Source organism: Thunnus maccoyii, chromosome 11 (genome assembly GCF_910596095.1).
Source record: "Thunnus maccoyii chromosome 11, fThuMac1.1, whole genome shotgun sequence".
NCBI lineage: Eukaryota > Metazoa > Chordata > Actinopteri > Scombriformes > Scombridae > Thunnus > Thunnus maccoyii.
In genome coordinates this window covers 21,995,542-22,017,288 of record NC_056543.1, presented here as the reverse complement: position 1 = coordinate 22,017,288, position 21,747 = coordinate 21,995,542, and the positions used below count along the sequence as shown (strand labels likewise).

Sequence of the window (21,747 nt, the reverse complement as noted above, 5' to 3'; positions counted from 1 at the left end):
AGTCAATCTTTGTTCTGGTTACCATTCTGTCAGTTTTCAGCATTTGCCTAATCCCTGTTTCCCTGTGCCTGAAAACATCAGCCTGACTCCAGCCCCGGTCTTCAGTCCTCCTGCCTCATCTGACTCCCTCCTCTGTTCAGCTCAGCTCCCCACTTTCCACTCTGCATGGCTCCCCTCATCATTCCCCTGCCCTGCTTGGCCCCAACTCCATGCCCAAAGCCTTCCAGCTTTCAGCCCAGCAATAAACTGCCGACCAACTTAATCACTGCCTCCTGTGGTTGTGTGCTGCACTTGGGTTCACTAGCCTAGCCTTAACAAAAGGTGCTCTCAGAAGACATTTTTTAGTGTGCACTGTATTTCACTTGGTTTCAACACATGAACAAGACCTTGATGATTGAGTCAAGTTCAACGGCCAAGTATGTTACACTATGTTACTGTACAGTATGTTACTGTACAAGGAATTCCATTCTGGTTGTCAGTAGCTTTCAGAATAAATTAAAAGACAGGCATAAAATCTGGGAGAAAATATGCGGTGAAACTGAAGTTCAACGGGTCCTTTTCACCTTTTCACAGGTAGGCCTATAACTAATAACATTACTAATTGCCACATTGTGCTTCAGTCATTTCTAGAACAAACCCACCATTAATGCTTTCAGTTCCACCTATGCTTTTCCTGTCATGACAAGTCAAACTGGCTGGATAAAGAAACGAGAGAGCTCTGATGTAAGCTTGCTATCAAGATTCAGCGGTGTATTTTTTCAGCTCCAAAGAGAAGTGTGACAGCAGGAACTCCTGAAATATAACATAAGTGGTCCAAATAAATACAAAGGGTGGCTACAGCTATGTAAAACTATTGCTCAATAAGTGTGTGCTGTCAACCACTTACTGTAAGTGGTAGATATTGCATTTGAACCGAAATGCATTATAATGTGGATGACTATTTGTGCAGTCATGTACAAACACAACATTGAGCCAATTTCACAATAACTGCAGTCTAGATTGAGACTTCCCAGTAGGAATGTGATGGTCCTTTCCACAGCAGCTCTGGGATGTAAAAGCAGAATTCACATCTATAAAATAATTTACCCTGCTGTTAGAAAAGTTTGAGATGTAACATAAAAGTAAATTAATATAAATAAACGTACAGTTAAAGAAACACACACACATACATATACACCCCTCCCTTGTGGCCCCTGCCTCGTGACGTAGGAGTCGCATTTAAAAGACTCTGGATAGCCGAGAAGAGCGCACTTTCACATAACACTGCGAGTGTTGCAGGAGTTCTCACTGTGAGCACGGATTATAATTATTTTAAACGTGGTGACATGGAGATGACAGACTTCACAAACATAAAATAACAACGGTTTCTATAGCTAAGAAAAGGTTGTGTCTCGCTTTAACTGGGATGAAAACTGTTATAATAATATTAAGAGAGAGAGAAGCTGGCGCGCTCACTGAAGTGAACCAGAAAAGGGGATAGGCGATGCGTTTAGGTAACAGGTGGGACTCCATAGTTAGTATATACTGTAGCCTTTTTTTTATCCCGTGTACTAGTAGCCTATATGCCATTTTCTAGGATCTAGGTGCCAGCTACCTGCTCTCAACATCATTGGAGGAATGTGCGTTTGGAAACAACATGAGGCGAACAGGTCGCATGTCACCAAGGAAAAAGCATGGACACAGAAAACTTAAGTAAGCAATGTGACCAGTCCTAATTATCAATAAGGCTCCAGAGTAAAGACAAGCTCTGATGAATGGACCGCAGGATGTTTTCTGGTGAGCCTGGTCTGAATTACAGCTTCAACCTGAGCGATGACCGGGGGCTGGAGGACACGGCGGCGGGAAGGGCGAAACTCTCCCCCACGGGCTTCGTAGTGCTGTCCGTGGTGCTGGGCTTCATCATGACTTTCGGTTTCCTGAACAACTTCGTTGTCCTGCTTCTCTTTTGCAAATTCAAAAAGCTGCGAACACCGGTCAACATGCTGCTGCTGAACATCAGTGTCAGCGACATGCTGGTGTGTTTGTTCGGCACAACGCTCAGTTTCGCCTCCAGTATTCGTGGAAAGTGGCTGCTGGGTCGCAGCGGCTGCAGCTGGTACGGCTTCATCAACTCTTGCTTTGGTAAGCTCAGTTACATTTCCAAACACTGTGCAGATACCTGAGGAAAAAAACAACAAAAAACACTTTTTCGACTCATATGTTTGAGGAAAGTAATTGCAAGTATCCCTGTGTTAGAGGGTACATAGCCTACTTCTTTACAAATACTTAACACGTTTTTCTTATAAATAATCAAGAACCTGCATCAATAGAGGGTATTTTTGATGTGTGATTGCCAGACATAAGGCAGCTATTTATAGATAGACATAGAGATAGAGATAAATCATGGTCTTTTTATCACAATATAGTGATATAGTATATTTTCTGGAAACTCAACTGAAGATTTATTTATAGATAAAATAACAGAGTGGCATCTTTGCTATTTTGAAACATTTCCTGCAATACATAACAACTAGAGATATTAAAGGGATATCTACCTCATTATAAACAATGGCAAAAAATGTCAAAATTACTGACAGTTGACACGTTTCCATCATTTCACTGCATATAATCTTAATAAAACACTAGGTTGCTATATCCGGTGTTGCAGTACAACAGGCACTGTGGGGACTGATAGGGATTGATGCGTTAATGTTTCTCAAAGTGGATCATGGCCGTGTCTCTGCGCACCATCTGTTTAATTACTTAACTGAGGTAATTGAAGATGAACAAGAATAATGTTATTTCTGATAGTTGCTTCTTTGCTGGAGGTACAAAGGACGCCTAGTGAAGGAGCTGTAATGCTTACGAATTGGTACATTTAAAGTGGCAGCTGAATTGTCATGAACATACAAATGTTTTCATGGATTAAGAAAATCTAAATTTAAGTGCATAAGAACGAGAGCCTTTGGGGATGAGTGATGACTTTTAGAATGATTTCAAAGAACAAGATTAATAAGCCAAATGCATTTTATCCAGCCAGCACCATTGTTCACTTTCCTTTGACCTTTTTCAGCCAACTGCAAAATCCTCCACAGAACATGAAATATCAGATTTGTACAGTATATGCGTCACACTATTTATGACCTCTCACAGGCCTCTTTAAAAAGGAAACAACATGAGAGGTTTTGCTCTAATGCAATAGCTGATTGTTCTGGGCAAACATCCTCTTCACCTTATGTGAATAAACCCCTTTGTGCAAGGATGAGTGCCAGTATCCATGTTTTCATATTTTACTGAAACACCTGAATTAATTTAACTGTTTGTCACACAGAGAAAAAAATCACCATCTTTATGCAGTCAATCTGGGCTTTTCAGTGGTGTCACATGTTGTTCAATACAACCATTAGAAGGTGGTGTGAAAATCGAAGAAATTGAATGCATTGATCCTAATAATGCCTTAATCACATAACCTTTGACCTGTGAAGTAACTCATTGACTCATTGATTCTTGTAGTTTCCAGTTGTTATTTTAGATGGCATATGGTCTCATGTCTTATATTTAGGAGGTGAAAATGTTATTGTATAGATATTTAGGCTGCCTCAGGACACACAAACACAACTGCGCACCAGACAGAAATGTTCCCTCTAACATCTGACTGGCTGATGAGGGGGCACATAAAACTGAGATACTGCTCAGCCAATCTTTCTACTGCCCTCTGATCAAGTGGAGCATGTGATGACCATGTGTGTTATTTGTGGCAACTGTCGTAGTATCATACTGTCTAGTGTCACTACTAATGATTATTTTCAGTATCGATTAATCTGTCAATTATTTTCTTGATTAATTGATTAGTTGTTAGGTCCATAAAATGTCAGAAAATGGTGAAAAATGTCAATCACTATTTCCCAGAGCCCAAGATGACATCTTCAAATGTCTTGTTTTGTCCACAACAGTCCACAACCCAAATATCTTCAGTTTACTATCATAGAAGACTAAAGAAATCGAAAATATTCACGTTTGAGAAGCTGGAATAAGAGAATTTGGGCAAGTTTTTCCTTAAAAAATTACTCAAACCGCTTATAGTGCTCATGTCTCTCCAGGTCAAATTGATCACTATAAGCGGATGATTATGATAACCATATTTTTTTCTTTTCCTTTATTTCTCATGCAGATTTCCATCTAACTGACATTTGTATAATTCTTACATGATATAAAGTAATGAAACAGACAGCTTTGCTATTTACTGAATTTTATTGACTGTTTCAAAATCAAGCGGCAACCTCTGGGGCTGAAATGAAGCCAATGTGGAAATGCCAAAAACTGCAGTTCCGTAAATGGCCACTTGAGGCTGGCTCCAAAAGCAAGTCAATCCCCATAGACCAACTTTACAGCAGAAATAAACATGTTTACAGCCTGATACAATGGATTATAACTCACCCGTTTAGATTTTATTAAGCCGTAAAATTATGCATAATTAAGGATGTGGCCGCTTTGAGTGACAGGTTGCTAGCCGCCAGGTGGCTTGTTTCAGCAACCAGGCTTCATTTGATCCGCCACCTCTTTGCCCATTTTGGATTAGCCAGGTGTTAGGCAGAGTCAGGCACTGCCAAGATGGCAACGGCTGGAGCGGCCCACTTTGAGCTTCAAAACCACTCTTCAGAAACCAATAGGTGACGTCAAGGTAACTACGTCCATATTTTTTACAGTCTATGTTCAAAATACAGGACAGCTGTTTCAAACGCTAGTTGATTTGCTGCTGCATCTCATTGGCTTGTTTTTGGCAGTTTATCATAAGCTTCAAGAAGACTACATTTTTCACTGAGAGACATTCTCTTTCCTGTCATGCACATTGAAAGTGCACGCAGCACCAGTCTCAGGTAACTAGCCAGAAGCAGACGGGTTACTGCAAGGCAATAATGGTGCCACAGACGCTAAGTACATATCATACGTGTATCATGGGAGTAAAGTAAAAAGAAACTAGAATAACTGTAGTTTTAAATCTTTTTTCATATGTTGTCATGTATGAAAAGACCCAAAATGAACACTGGAAGCGGACTACTTGATTACTATAAACAAATTATTTCAACAGCATTTGTATAGTAATGATTCTGTCCTGAGCTTTTTGATCCATATAAGCAGTTGATCACTGTAACTGTGATCACTATAGGCAGTTTCCACTGTAGTTGGAGATTAATTTAATAGTTTGCAACTAGTCGATTAACTGACTAATCGTTGCAGCTCTAATACTGTCAAACAGTTTCACTAGAAAAGGAGAGCAGACTAATCTAGTCATGCTGGACAAAGTTAATTAAGACACTTTTTTATCGTTTCAGTTTTTCTACTCATGCTGCCTCGTGTCTACAGGTTCATCTTGTGGTGGGATGTGTGCAAACTAGGGATGTGCAGAGAGCCCAGTATTTGTATTTGTATCTGTATTTGTTGAGGCAGCAAAATTATTTATATTTGTGTTTGAATAAAAGTAGAAATAGGTGTAAAAATCCAGTTTTTGTATTTATTACGCTTTTAATTTTAGGATATTAAAGTGTTAAAATAAGTGTTTATAAATAAATTACCTGACGAAGGAGGTCCCCACACCAGAACTCAAGTCTCCCAGATCATAGAAGACTGCATTGACTCCTGAGATAAACCAAGTGCATTGCCAATGAGCAGACACACTGTGTAATGTAAGCACTTTGTGTCAGTAGCTCAGCTTTATCTCTGGGGAACACCACCAACTCTGGGAGTGATGTCCAAATAAGGAAATGTGCGTCATGTAGCAGGTGGATGTGACCTAGTTGAGACCTGCTGATACATGTAACAGCAGAGCAGGGGAGAGATTCTGAGATAGCGATGTAACTGACCTGCGCACTGGTATCTAACATGTTTTTTTTTTCTTCCCGAAAACAAATAATCTTTAAAATATTTGTACGAAATAAATGTTTGTAAAAAAAACAAAACACTATTTGTGCTTTGCCAAATAACGTATTTGTATTCAGGCACACCCCTATTGCAAACGTTCATTTGTTTTCATGTGTGTGTCTGTCAGTGCTAGCGTTACAGTGTGCTTCATTTTGCTAATGTTACCTCAGTGTCTTTGGTGTGTTGGGCTAGCATTTCATAATGTATCATGTGTTTTTGTTCACAAACCATGTAATGTTATTTCCCCGAACCCAACAGCTAAAACTGGCTCCCGTTCTGATGGTTTTAAGCTGGAGAATCCTTCGGAGCTCCTGTGCATTGGCCCAAGTACAAGCACTCCTCAAACCCCCTCCCGCCAACAGCAAGATGCTATTGATGCTGATTCAGGCAAACTAACACTTTAAACACAAACAAAGCATTGCAGCCCTTCCTGAAACTGTACCCAATAATTCAATGTTACAATTTGACTACATTGTTTGACTCACTATGACGATTTGTAGCTTACTTCAATGTCGATGGTTATGTATTTTACCCTCATGTCCTCATTTAACTGTACAAACAGACAAACACATACACTAGATACTTCACTCAACTCATATGCTGGCAGTTACTGCAAAAACTGTTAATTTCATCTGACATACTGAGGTGGATACTCAAGGGCAATACACACTACACTACACATTTCAGGTCCTGTTGTTTTCTTGAATGCTTCAGCATATTTTGTATTCGTCTCTTGTCTGTCTCTAGTCATCCATTATACATACACACTGGTTGTAGGAATGTTAATAGATAAACTGCACCATGCCAATGCTTGTTCATTTATTTTTCCTTCTTATCTTTTTCTCCCTTTTTTATTATCATTTTTAATGTTTACTTCTGTCGTCACAGTTTCACCACCCTCCGCTCATCTCCGTGCATGTTTTATCGCGTTTCCTTCTGTTTTTCACCCACTGTGTAACGTTATGCTTCACCAATTTTTAAAAAAAAAAAACATATTAATAGCGAGGAATGGACATTTTATGAGTAAAATTAGGATTTAATAATTCAAACATTCAGCTGCTATTTAATTTGACTTTGTTCCCCTCTCAACTCCTGTATTGTGCTATAGGCACTCAGCACTCACTATTAGCCTATATAGAAGACTTGACTGAGCATGGTACTCAATATTGGAGACGCCAGGGGAGGTCACGTAACCTGCAGATGGCTGCTTGATGCTTTCACTCCTGCCCTTTCCACCTCCTTCTGCTAAACAAACTATAAACAAACTACTTTTATTTCACCCTTCTGATCCTGCATACATTCTCTAGCAACTCAGTGTCCTCAATGTCGCATACCAGATCCACCAAATGACCAGCCATCCACCAAAACAGCAACAATGAGACTCTCAACAAGCCCAAAGCTGGAAGCAGCGAGCTAGCAGCCATGATAGCTGCCGCTATGGAAGAACAATGCCTTTTCATTTAATGGAAATAAAAGACTGACCTGGTTAATTGTACCGAGGACATGCAAAAACTCTGTGCTGGTGCAAGCTGAAAAACACAATACTAAGCCAAGCTAACCTGCAAACATTGAAGCTAAACTAGAAGACCGTAGTCAGCGAGACAACCTACGTATTCTGGGGATATTCGAGGAAGCCAAAGGTACTAATGCTATCCAGTACATTTCCTTCAATATCCCTAAACAGCTTTCCCATTCCCAAATCTCTGCATCAACTTCTCTATCTCATATTATCTCTGACCTAAAGTAATGGGTGCATTCAGAGTGGTTAACCCTTCAGCTAGACAATACAGCTTCTTCTCCAATAGACATAGATCCTACTCATGTATTGACTACCTTTTCGTTTTCCAATCATTTCTGAAATATATGTTGTAACAATGTTTCCTTGCCCATTGTCTGACCATTCAGTCATATCGGTCAAACTTACCTTACTAAACACACCTGCTAAAGCATTGCATTAGCATTTCTATACCACTCTCTTGAAAAATACTGATTATTCTAAATATTTTTAGGTGTGAACTTGATAAATTGCTTTTAATTTGAAGCAGTAAAGCAGGAAATGTTGGGTTTGCATCAGTGGTAACTTAACATGACTGATATGGCTGCCCCTCTGCAGGCTACTGAAAAGCTGGCCAATCAGAACATAGTGGACACATCAATAGGGGGGCCTTAAAGAGAGAGGAGCTAAGACTGCCTGTTAAAAGACAGAGACTGAACTGAGGGGCTGCATAAAGGGCCAGTATGAGATAAATTAGTTTTTTGAACTGTGAATCATGGAAAGCTACTCACGTGGGGTACAAAAATAAAAATAAAGAGCTGGAAATGAGCATAATAGGTCCCCTTTAACTTCTCTCAGGATGTAGCCTCGCCTCATGCAGTCCTCTCATTGGATGCAAAACAGGCTTTTGATTGTCTGGAATGGGACGAGATGGTTGGTACTAGATAGATTTAGCTTGGGTCCAAAGTTCGCTTCATTAGCCTAATTGGGGGGGGGGGGGGGGGGGGGTAACTATGTACTCTTGGCCTTGTGGACTCATTTACGCATAGGTACTGGGAGTGCCATGGGGTGGCCTCATTCTGGAAAGTAATATTTTCTACCTCATCAGATTTACTAAGTACCCTGTTGTCCTAGGTTGCTGATTTTACGATACCTCATCAATGGATCTGTCGGCCTCCAAATCTCATATTTTACTTACAAGTCTTATAGCCACAACAAAAAAAAATGCTAGCTCTAAGACTGAATCCTTACCCATACACAATGACTGATGTGTTTTCTGAGCATACTACACAAGGAACAATCTACAGTATTATACATGGGGCTAGAGAAAGCAGCAGATCTTAAACAGCTGCTGGCTTGAATATGTACAAGTATGGAATTATAATGTATGTAAGTGGACTTTGCTGTATTGTTGTAAATATATGAATCTATGTACTATGTAATGTAGAACTATCATGGGATGGGATGGGAGGGGAGGGAACTGGTCGCTGGGATGGCCTTTTTCATTCCTAGTGGGGGTAGTAATACTCTGATACTTCGTGTTTGTTATTGCAATGATATTATGACTGCAGGATCTGACACCAAACTCTGTGGTGTCAGAGATATATGCTGCTGCACATACACTTGAGTATACATATCTGGAATAACAAAGCTAACTGAATTCAGCAGGTATAATTGCCTTGAAGGACAGGGAAACTGTCAATAAGAACATAAAGAGCCCTCACTCAACTTTTATGTCAATATAAAAACGTAATATTGAATATACCTTCTTTTACATCTTTATGTCTTCTGCTTATTTTTCTACTGTCGAGAACACTGTGTATCACATTGACATTCACTGTGAGAATTAAATTAGTGTTTGCATCTGCATATAAGTAACAGTATTTGCACTTTGTTGGTGTACAATGATTTTCTATTTCCCATCCTTTACATACAAATAAATGATACAGGTAAATATTTTTTTAATCAAATTTTAATTAAAACACAAAGCTTCAACTGTGAAAGTGAGAAAACCTCTGCCTGTAGGTGTATCTTAGTTGTATTATACTAGACATGGACTACATATGGACTCTATTTGTCCATGTGAACTACTAAATGTCCTTTTATTTGCTCAAGGCCAAACTTCCTTACAGTTAGTAATACAAATATAAACACGTACACACGTTTGCAAGGAATTTTGCATCGTATTTCACAGTGGTCGTACTTTACTTGGATGAAGTACATAAGGTATATTATGTGTTCATAAATACCTACCATCCAGCACAGTTGCATCATCCAGTGCATTTTATTCACCCCAGCAGTGGCCTTGTTAAAAGCACCCTAGTCAGTTTTCATATGCCCAATCATGCATGGCTACACTTTCATGTGGATAAGGATGGCTGAGTGCTTTGATTAAACTGCAAACAACCATATTAATGCCTGACTTGGGTTTTTCATTTCCTCTAAATAAATCTCCCTGCCACCCTGTTGTCTTTCCTTTAGATGAGATAGCAGAGACCATCCTGGTGGCCTTGTGGTTAAGATGCGTATTATATAACTGCAGTGTTCCTGGTTCGACTCTGACCATGAACCTTTATTGCATGTCATATCCCTCTCTATCAGCTTGTTTCCTGTCATCCTCTATGCAGTGAATGGTGCAATAAGAGCAAAAATGCCCCCCAAAATTTGTCTTGAAAAATTTCAATTATTGAAATGGCTATCACTGTTTATTGTAACACTCTGCTACATGTAAGCTGTCTTGCTTTTTCATCTGTGGCATGAAGGGAAAATTGTTTTGATGACAGATTTTTCAGCAATGACAATAGTGTCACTTGTGTAGCTAACAAAAATCACAATAATAATAATGCATAAGATGCGATACAAAGTGCTTTACATAAAAACATGCTAAACACAAAAACATCGTACGTCAATGTCAACTCCTTTACTACCAATGTGACCGCTTTCATGCAGCTTGGAAATGTTACTAGGTCCTAAGCAGGCAGGCTTTATGGAAAATCACCTGGGATCCTTTTAAAATATTGCACAGATTGGCCGAGCTTTTACAGATTACAGTGTACATTGTGGGAGAAATGCATAACACAGTTGGTCCAGACATGAACTTCTACTCTTAGAACTACTATTATTACAAAGTGTGCATAATGATGAACATATATGAGGGAGTAGGGCTGTCATGTATTTTTAAGCATTTAAAACCTGAAAGTTGCAGATGGTTTAGTGAAAAATAATTTCATTAAAATTGAGATGAGAACGACAAATAGATGCCATAGAAATATAGAATAAAAACTGATCGTCTGTTGGGTTCACTTTTCCAGCCATTCAACAAAAGCTAATTATGATACATGAGAGTAGAATGAAGAGTTGATTAGTCGAAATATACATATATATTATTTTTTATTTTAGTATATCACACAGACAGATGGTATCATGGTGAACAACTGACTGGAGCAACATGTTTGGAATAGTAGTGAGCCATTCTGTCCTGTCATGGAGAGATTAAACATCATAGATTATTGTAATAGTGTAAGAATATTACCTTGTTGTATTTTCATTTTAATTTGGTAGATTTACCGCAAGCATCGTGGCTCTTAAAGCCATGAGAAATGCTTGCAGTCGTGCAATGTGTCAAACAATTTTCTCTTTCAATTAAATGGTTATGGACAGGATAAACATTTTCAGTCTTGATAGTTTACAAATTTTGACATGTGGTTAATGACATCCAGATTAAATCCATATTAATTCCAGTCAGACAAACTAATTCCATTATTAATTCTGCCTGTCAATGGTGATGATTATCAACATTGTATAATAGTATTAGCTTATTTCCAGCTGGTGAATGATGTGTTGACGTAGTCTTTGGCACAACTAGCTTGTAACACATCAAGATAATAAAAATGTTGTCATGCTGCTAGGAAATGTGAAGACCTATAATCATTATTTATAATGAAACAACAGATTTTAATTCCTTCAGTCTGGTAATGATAATCCTGAGAGAGAAACATAGGTGAAGTGGTTTCTCTTACTTGTTTTCCTCCAATAAATTAAAAAGTCCCCCTGTCCATCACACTGCATTTTCTATGTTGCACTATTAAGCCCTGTTTTGTTTTGTTAAGAATATGTGTAGCCTTCTATCAACCCAGAACAACCAGGATCCTCTCTGAAAATGTCCAGTTAGAACCCATAATATGCTCTCTTGCAGTATGCACAAAATATGTTAAAGGACAGGATCACAATTTTTCAAGTCTGTCCTAAAACAACACACAGGTGCCCAAATGAATATTGACACGTTTTTCTTGCTCTAATCATTCCTCCTGTTCATACTGATTATTAAGTTCTTCTGTGCAAAAGTGTATTTAAAAGTTGATTTGAAACTAATATGAGGCTTCAGTCATCCAAATTAGTCAAATCAAGTCAATATCTTGCAAGTTTGTTTTTTTTTTTTGTGCAAAATTTCCTCTTTCTGTTAAGATCCTTCCACTGCAGTGGACAGGAAAACACTGCTTATTGAAATACAAAGAGGCCCATTTTTTTCAGCACTGTAGTGTGACAAAAATAAAGAGAGAATGCTGTGACATGAAGTTAGATGCTAAAAAAACCTCTTTATAAAGTAAAGTGGTCTGTGATGTGACATGTGACATTCACAGAGATGATAGAGGAGAGAATATTATAGCCCACAGTAGGTGATGTTACTGTCAGCTGCAAGAGAAGATGAAGATGAAGAAAGATCCTGAAGCAGCTGTCACAGTGAGAGATGCTTCCTAACAACTATTGATATGTAGGCTATAATTGATCTGCCAAAATATCTTAGTAAAAATCATAAAGTCTGAAAAAACCTCTCATTAAACTTGCAGCCATAATGATGATAATAGGGGGAACAGGATATAAATTTTGCATTAATTTTATTTTAGTTATGTATTTCATTTTACTTGATTTCGATATCATATTTCAACTCCAAATTCATTCAGATATATATATATATAATATAATTCTAAGTCAAACAAGTGTTTCTTCCCCTGTGAAAATAGGCAGAGTCTGTTCATGACTCATACGTCAGGTCTGGACCAATTTTGTTTGTGCCTAAGAGAAAATTCTAAGCACAGAAAAATTGTTGAATGCCTCAAATTTCCTTAAATCACTCATATGTGCTTCTTAAGGAGGAATCTGTTCATATGAGTGGTTCTAGCATGAGGCCTAGTGTGATTTGGCTCTATACTCTAACATGTCTGAAATGAAACAAGAATTATGTGGTTACAGTGCTTTTTTATGAGCATTTTATGATCTGCTGCCCCTTTGCTTAAGGTATCCTGTTTAGGCAACTGAAATGAAATTGTTGCCATAGAAATATAGATAAGGAGGCATTAAGAATATGGCACGATTACAAGATCAGGCCTTAAGGAAGTTTGATGTACACTCCTAGTTCCAGGAGGGCTGAAGGCTGTCGCTTTATGAAATTAAAAGCGCTTGGGGGCTCTGTCACTTTGACTTTTTGGGCTCTTTATGAAGACTTAAAAATATTCTCTAGAGGTGTATAAATACAGAGGTGTATTTGTCGTATAGTGACATGATGGTAACTTCTAAATATGGTAATTTCATTCATTCATTTTATTCATTGCTATTTCCTTATAAACAAGAACCAAACACTCAAATTGATTAAACTACATTTTGAATATGATCCTCACTTTACTGTCCACAGAAATGTCTGTGTAATGTGATTCCAGTGTTGTTCCATTCCTCATACAGCACTTGAAGCCCTAAATCTTGTTTTACTCACACAGAGGTGATGTAAAGTGTAGTCTGTTAAGGTTCAGTAAATACTGCTTAGAGTGGACATTGGAACTGAGTATACAGGCTTGACACACACTCCTGCAAAGTCCTTTGGGGGTTGCTTGGGGCTGTAGGAGTGAAAAGTGGTCTGTGGATGAGTGTTTGAACCCTTTCTATACACTTTCTTTAAGCCTGCAATTAAGATGACGGGAAGAGTAAGAGTAATGCCTTGTTTGTGTCATATTGGAGTTGTCATAATTATGAATTTCCGACTTGTAAATTGAATTCACATCAACATCCAAGTTGTAATTACAACTGGGAAACAAGTAGTTTTCTGAAAGCTCCAATTTTTTCTGACTTGGCATTTAATAATACAGAAGTGCCTGAAAACCAAACAAATATGGATGTTTCACATTGGCCAAAGACTTTAGTTCAATGTCATTAAACTCAAATTTAATGGGTATGGTGTTATATTGTCAGTTTTGCATATGACATGAATGTGGCATTAATAAGAGCAAGTTTGTTCATTCTTGAACAAAGTGGTGAATTGTCATGCCACTAACATCATAATTAAGGTGTAAGATGTGCATTTACTGTTGCTTGGAGTCCAGACACAATCGCCAGTCTTCAGCATCCAAATCAAGTGCTCTGTACAACCACCGTTACAGCCATCCAACACATGCTTCACACTGCTACTGTTTGCTGTACTATAAAAATGTCCCACTACTTCCTCCTTTGGTGCTGAATATGAACATACTGTTTCAACATACAACAGTTGTTTTTTTCTGGAGTAGAAAGTCTGTGCACAACAGTAGGGGCAAGAATGTGATGTCAGATATGATTTGTCAAGTAAAAGTTCATCACAGCGGGTCACTCTCCACAAGATCAGCATAGTTCATGTGTGATTTTGCACACACCTTTGCCCTTTTTTCCTTTAAAATACATCATAGATACATAAACCATCTTATTAGTGATTCTCAGGTGGAGAAACTACAAAGAGAGATCTTTTTTTCTGGGTTGATCTCATTACACTTTGCACTATGAATTTTATCTTCTGTATAGTGACATTTATTCCGTATGCTGAGGCTTCTATAAGAGGAGGCTGTGTCAGCTAACACGCTGCCTTTCCAGCAGACTTTGATCTCACTTAATTACTTCTGGAACATTTGATATAAAAATGTTAAATGTGTGATTTTTTTTTTTTTTTTACATCAAATTCCCTGTCTTTTCACTCCCTGTAAAATGGTTTCAAATGTTTGATGACTCATCTTGCACTCAGGGGTGTTTACAAAAGTTTATCCAATCAAATGTGACTTTGGGTGACTAGCTAGCCACACCGGTCATATAAAACTGAACTTCACCGTTTGTGGGTTGTAGTAGCTAACAATATGGAAACAGATAGGAAGAGTGTGTGTTTGGATATCAGCAGGCAAAAACTTTGTTTTCATTTCCAAAACAATGTGGTTGAGGTCTAATTCATTCACCTCCCTTGTCCTGCTCCTGATCTAACAACAAGTGAGGGAGGTGTGTGTGGTGCCAACAGTCAGCTCAGTTTCTCTCTGCATCTCTGTATCAAGCTAAACTCGAAGTCCCTCCCACATTTTAGCAATCCAATCAAATGCGAAGGATTTGATTTAACTGTACACCCTCTCGTAACTGTACACCGCCCAAGTATTCTGTTTTATTGAGGAAATATGTCACAGTACAGGCGCTAAAGACGCTCTAACTTCCGTTTCATGGGGCCTTTGACCTAACAAAACATAATTAATGACGCGTGTAGAATGTAAGTACATTACCCTTCAGAAATCTGGCCTGAGATGTACAGGACCTCATTTTTATCACAATATATTTCTAAAGTTCTGTACTTCAAGTCCTCTGTCTACCTGGTTTGAGTGTGGTTTCTCTTCTGTTCTGAGATCCAGGATTTTATGCCCTCTAACCCCCCATTCCTTAAATGCCAGATGGTAATATGGAGCATTTTGAACCATAGGTTACTGCAATATGACCACTTTCTATTTCCAATGTAAAGGACATTGTCTTTTTTTTTTTTTGCAGATTTGTCATAGCAAAGGTTGGTAACATCATGATGCAGTGAAATAGGAAACATGAAAAGGGTCAAGAGCTCCAGAGAAAGGAAGATGGAGCAGATGGGTTTCAGGGTCGGAGTTGAATATGTCAGGCAGTGGCATGGCCAGGTCTATATGAGATCAGATTTACTATATCTGCTTGTCACGGCATTGGTAAAATAATTTGTTTTACTGCAGGTCTACTGCATTTAATTTCCACTGAGCCTGGTGGCTTATGGCAGAGAGAAGAGACTGTCTTCCCCACAAACAGTGGACTTTGCCCCAGGAGACCACTGTTCGCTTCCCGTTTCCCACCGTGAGATGGGACAGTTTTCAAAACTTAATTGCAATCATCTCCTAACCTTAACCCTGTGGTTTTTATTGTAGTCATGACGACAAAGGTCACCTAACTTTAAGGAAGTAGTAAGTTTAACTCACACCACATGTTTCTCTAACTTTAACAAAGTGATCATTTTAACCCAAAACCATCGTCTTTCCCTGAACCCAACCAAGTGTTTTTTTTGCCTAAACCTAACCAGACGGTAACCACAGTGTTGTCACATCATCAACGGCCCCAGATTAGAAAACACTACTATGTGTTGTTCTGGAGCGCACATGGTCAAACGGCCATCACGGTCTCAACAAAAAGTTGCTCTTTTTATTCACATGCAGCACGCCACTCTCATGCATTTTTAGCATAATGGTTCATATTACATAAGACTCACCCTTGTGAAAGTAATGAAAATGACAAGGACAACCTGTAATCATGGTCTAACTGATTTTTGTTTTTGTCTTCTGACTGATTTAGAATGCAAAACAAAGAGCCCAGAATCACAAGACACATGAAAAGGGCTGGTGCTAGGACCCTGCGGGGACTGCTGCCACATCACAGTGTGTACACTCTGTGGAAACCAGTGAAACACTGCAGATGTGACTGTTGCCTCTGTGAGCCATAGATAAAAAAGGCAAAGAAACAGTATGATGGAAACACTTCATCATCATAATCGGCCCCATTGGTATTTAAGGGCCATGGTTCAAAATAGATGTTATATCATCTTTGTTGTGAAAAGGACCTAACAACAGTCACACAGCATAGAGGTCCATACACAGATGAGGATAAACAATTCATTGGTGTAACTAACTGATCATTGCACCATTTATCAGGTCATCAAATATGATCTGGTGGAGACAGCGATATAAATAATTCAGTTAGGTGATTCTGGTTATGACGTAAGTCTACAATGTTTACTTGAAAAAAAAAAGTTTATCATTCATGCCCTGTGGTTGAAGGGTTTTGAGAGTTAAATGCTGTAATTATGTTGGTTCACCAGGTTTTCAGTGTTCTGTTTGGAAGTTTGGAAAATGGAAAAATGTTTAAATTACATTTGAAATCATTAAACTGCCACTGAAAAAGAATCCATATTTCTGCAAGTACGGCTTTTGTCCTCCTTAACTGCTAGAGAAGTTTTACCAATGTGAGCCACAGACAAGTGATCATGTGATATATTGCACTTGAGGTGATACATGTAATTACATTTTTATATTGTGTGTTAGCATTGGGATAAACAAAGATAAAGGTCCCACTGACTTTTTATCTTTTGCTTGAGGACAGCCAGCCTAAGGCAAAACATCACCAGTAAAGCCTGTTTTAAGGCAGCTCTGATTTCAGTATTCAGCTACAGTACATCTTCATTTCATGTCAGTGGTGATCAGGGCTTTCAGCTTTGCTTTTAAATAGTTTAATTGACTTAACGTTCCTGGATGGAAAAATGTTTTTCTTCATATTTTTATAGTCTTGCCACACTGTCAAATATTCAAAGCGAGTTCAGATATATTGTAAGTACAAGAGGACACATATACCTTGAGGAATATTATGAACGAGTATGATAAAAATGTTTACAGTGTCTGAAAAATTGCTCATAAAAAACAAATAAATGGCATCATTTCTACAATACAACAAGCCCAGCTTATTATAGAATAGAGTCACTGAGATTGACACTGAGAAAAATAAGTGCATGTATTTGGCAATGATGAGCCAAATCCAATTAATTGCTCAATGATCAGTTATTAAGTGGAGTGACAGTAAAGGTCTCAGTATGCGTCACACGAAGGGCTTCAAAGAAAGGAATCGACTAGGGGATGAGGGAGGAGTGTGGGGACGGAGTGGTCAATGCTTATGTCACCCGGTGTGATAATCAGAGGCTTTCCTCCCAAGAAAAACAAGAGCATTACTAGTTTGAACAAATGTCCAAAAAAATGACATGTTTATGTTCAAGTGACTCTTCAGCAGCTATACTGCAAGAATTATGACACTTTAAAATGGGAGACCGCAGTTCATTTCCTGTTTCTTGCTGACAGTTAACATTGGTTTCTTTTATCAATGACCACGGTCGTTCCCTAACTGTTACCCAAGTTGTTATTATTGTAACCATGATGACGCAGATCACAGATCACAGTTATTTTAACCCAAACCATGATATTCCCTAACCAAGTTGTTTTTGTGCCTAATCCTAACCAAACCATAGATCATAATAGTTTGATTTTTGAAATGACAATGTCGTCCTGCTGATAGGGGCGTCAGATCAGAAAACTAGAGTACATGGACTAACTGCGTATCTTGTCATTAAATTTTGAGGACTTGTTGTTGTGTAATCCATCACCATTTAAATCCTGACTGACTGCAGGTTTTATTTTAGATCAGACACACTAACACATTGTGATAGACACGCACTGTCACAGATCTCTAACTGTCACTTTGACTGAGGTTGTATGGGAGGCAAAATAGTTGGAAACCTCAAATGGAGCACAGTAACCTACTGTATACATGGTAAGGAAGAGAATGAAAGCCAGAAGCGCTCTGGCAGTTTTCATCCTTGACTTACTCAGGTTGAGCCTTTAGGAATCTGGGAGGCATTATTGGATGCCTTCCTTAAGACAAGGAAATATGTTTTTAATAAGTCTTTCCAAGAGTATTATCATTTTAAACTCTACTGTCCCTCAAGACCTGCTTTTTAGTATTGTATAGTGCCCTGTTTCAAATGGAGCTCTCTTAGTATTTGTTCTGCAACATGTTATATGTTTTTGTGTCTTTTTTATGTATTGTTCAGCCAAAGACAATTTTCCACCCTGCTTGACAGTAAAAGTGTATTCTATTGTATTCTAATGTGCCATTTACTTACAGCAGCCCATTCTCACCCCTCTGCCTTTCTTAGGTATTGTGTCACTGATTTCTCTGGTGATCCTCTCGTACGACCGCTACAGCACTCTGACTGTGTACAACAAGCGTGGGCCAAACTACCGTAAGCCCCTGATGGCCGTTGGGGGCTCTTGGCTGTACTCCTTGTTCTGGACGGTGCCTCCTCTGCTGGGGTGGAGCAGCTACGACATAGAGGGGGCAGGAACAAGCTGCTCTGTGTCCTGGACGGTTCGGACGGCCCAGTCGCACGCCTACATCATCTGCCTCTTCATTTTCTGCCTGGGTCTACCTGTCCTGGTGATGATCTACTGCTATGGCAGGCTGCTTTGGGCTGTCAAACAGGTAGAGAGACAGTGTGTTTGTGTGTGTGTGTGTGTGTGTGTGTGTGTGTGTGTGTGTGTGTAAATAATTTATGCTAAAAACTGCTCCTACACCAAAAATCTATCTTTTAAGTACAAACAAACAAACCCTGTAGGCTTGAGATGTAGCTAAAATAAGTTTGTAGTTTTGCTTATTCACAAAGAACAGCAGCTGCAGTCAGCTTGAATTTATTTCAGTTACAATGGTTTGAAAATAGTGTCCAATCTTTGAGGTGGAAAAAAAGGTCCAAACATCCTCGGAAACTGCATCAAAAATGAATGAACGCATGAACACCCTCCAGGGATGTCACGCTTGTCTCTTGCCCCACAGTGAGAGAGGGTGATATATCCCAAAATCGAAGTTAGTAACCCAGACATATAGGGTTTGTTCCCCCCTCCATTCAGTTTGACTGCACAGCTGAAAACACACCTGATAAATTGTTTCAGGGTGGGCAGCTAGCCGTTGTTGAAAGCTGGGATACATCTTGAAAGGTTTTCTTGCCATCTTACCATCCACATGTCCCATATAGCCAAGTTCAATCCATAGAGGGACCTCTTGGACAGGATGTTCAGTGAGTGGCTCTCTTTCAATCATAGCAAAATCTCACACACATCACTAGCAGAACTGAGGGAGGTTGACAGATGACATGAAGCAATGATGTGACATCAATGCAATTTTCAGCACAGCTACAATGAGGTTTGATTGAGTTGAGTTTTCTGGCTGAATATGTCAACAGTAAATATTAGGTTTAGGTGACAGTCCATAAATCAAGGAGATATCCATCACAGAGAAGTCAGTAGTACCACTTGAGAATGCAGCGCGGCCATGTTCACACTAGTTCATGCTTACAAACAAGCTGGTGGGCTTCAGTATCTGCATTTATCTGCTCAATTGTCTAACTTCAATAAAAGGAAAAAGAAATTACTTACTACTTCACGTGGGATTATGAAAATCAGTCTGGAAAAAAAAGGCATTTGCTACTTAAAGTTGTTTTTAGGGAAGCAGGATAAGGGAAGTAGTTTACTGTGGCTGCTCTAAAACTATCAACAGTAGTCTTTTCTGACTGCTTTATAGTGCAATAATGAAAAGAGTCATGCTAGGACCCTGCAGATACTGCTTTTGCACAATGCAAGCATCCATGAGTGAACACATGCCCTGCAGAGAGGGTCAATACTCTTATCAGCTACAGATAAAGGAGGCATGAGGCAAACTGAGGAACTAAATATCTTTCAAATACATGAGATAAAATGAGTGAGTACTATGTGCATTACTTCCCAAAATAACTCAGGGACTGTACTGAACAAAAAAAAATAAAAAATTATCTTAACAGTGTAAGTGGATCCATCTACAGGGACAATACGAGATTATGCAGCTTGACTACACGTTTAAAGTATTAATGGCAGCGATTGGTGCTTGGAGGTTTTTTGAGTTTTAGGGAGAGACATTTGTTTTCCTTGAGTAAATTCAATCCTTTACACTGGCAGTGATTTAAATTTATTCTCAGAGCAGAGGGGTTAGCAGGGCAGAGGATTATCACAGCATTACGTCTCAGAAAGATCAGCTGCTGTGACAAAGCCTAAGCCACTCAGACATCTCCTTGTTTCTTCAGTCGTTTTAATCCAACGTTTTTTTTTTTTTTAGTACTTCGGAAGTCAGTTTTTAAAGTGCCATACAAATAAAGATTATTAGTAGACGATTAGTAGTACAGCACACGAACTCAAACAGCCAATAAAACCTCTAAGATTGAGGAGTAAGTGTTGACACTGCTGTCATGCCCCAGTGGAGCACATTCCCCACTCCTACTGTCATCACCAGACTTGTTCCATCCGAGCCAGATGGCTCTTTCCTAAATAAATCTTATTCTCTGTTCGGAATGACTCTGTGGTATCAATAAGCAGCTTTCGCAAAGTACTCTTCACTTATAATTGCCTCACATTAGCTGAATCAGTTTAATTTCAGTTCCATTAGCTTCATTCAATCACTCTTTGAAACAATTACTTAGTTATAATAATTGTGACTCCACTGTTATTTAGTACTCAAACCATTTAATTCAGAAGACACGGTAAGAAGTCTAGTTTCTTTTCAGTTTTTATGATTAAATGACAGTGTTGTCATGGTTGCTTACAAAGTGCATCTTATTTTAATGAGTGCTGCATTTTACCATTTAAAAAGGCAGGTGCATGTCGGTGGTCATGAGGTTCCTGGACTTGGTTGGCTGAGAGTCTAAGATGTAGTGGAAAACTAGTGTCCTCTATGCTCATCCTGCCATCACACCTCTACTATTCTTCTCTTTTGAACTCGGAAAGAAAGGATGAAAATAGACATTAATAATGAGCAGGAGACTGTGGACATCACGTAACAGTGATGTTTACAGAGGCCGTGAATCAGGGAAATGGCTCCAGTGTCTTTAAATCAAAACACTCTACTGACAGTAGATATGTGATTTACAGCATGAGGGTCATTATTATGTAGCTCCATAAAGCCTTATCCTTTGGTGGGTAATGTATGTTCACACAATTTACAGAATCAGAAAGTGGTCCTTCAAAATTCTTGTTGAGTAAAGGCTCAATCTCATTCACTTGTGCATTCAGGAAAACTTTCTGGAAGCTGGCTCTGGCCCAATTTACACCCTGGTTGTCATTAAAATTTAGGATAATATGCTGTAAGTGTGTGGTGGTCTTAAAAGAAATTACTGGGCTGAGTGGGTGATGTAGAGCATTAGAGAATGTCATGCAGCGAGCAGGGAAAACTCTACAACTCCTTCTAATTTTCCCCAATAACATAAGAGTTGCAGGAGGGTGAAGAGAGGCCATTTGTGAGTGAAGAAGGGATGTTAGGATACCTTTAATGGGATTAGGATTACCATACAGTTAGATGGACTCTGATACACATTACTGAAGAGACAAATAGTGAAAGTACATTTGTTATATGTGTTTACTGGCAATTAGTGTAAGGGATTTTTTTAAACTGCT

The 21,747-nt window shown here is 38.8% G+C and overlaps 1 protein-coding gene across 1 annotated transcript in view; it reads left to right on the top strand.

The window, feature by feature from the left end:
* Positions 1 to 1,535: 1,535 nt before the first annotated feature.
* tmtops2b (teleost multiple tissue opsin 2b) overlaps positions 1,536 to 21,747 on the top strand; it is a 29,542-nt gene continuing 9,330 nt past the window's right edge. Inside the window, exons 1-2 of the mRNA XM_042426618.1 lie at positions 1,536 to 2,121; positions 18,432 to 18,757. Of these exons, the coding sequence (XP_042282552.1) occupies positions 1,755 to 2,121; positions 18,432 to 18,757 (693 nt within the window). The 5' untranslated portion in view covers positions 1,536 to 1,754. The remainder of the gene's footprint in view (positions 2,122 to 18,431; positions 18,758 to 21,747) is intronic.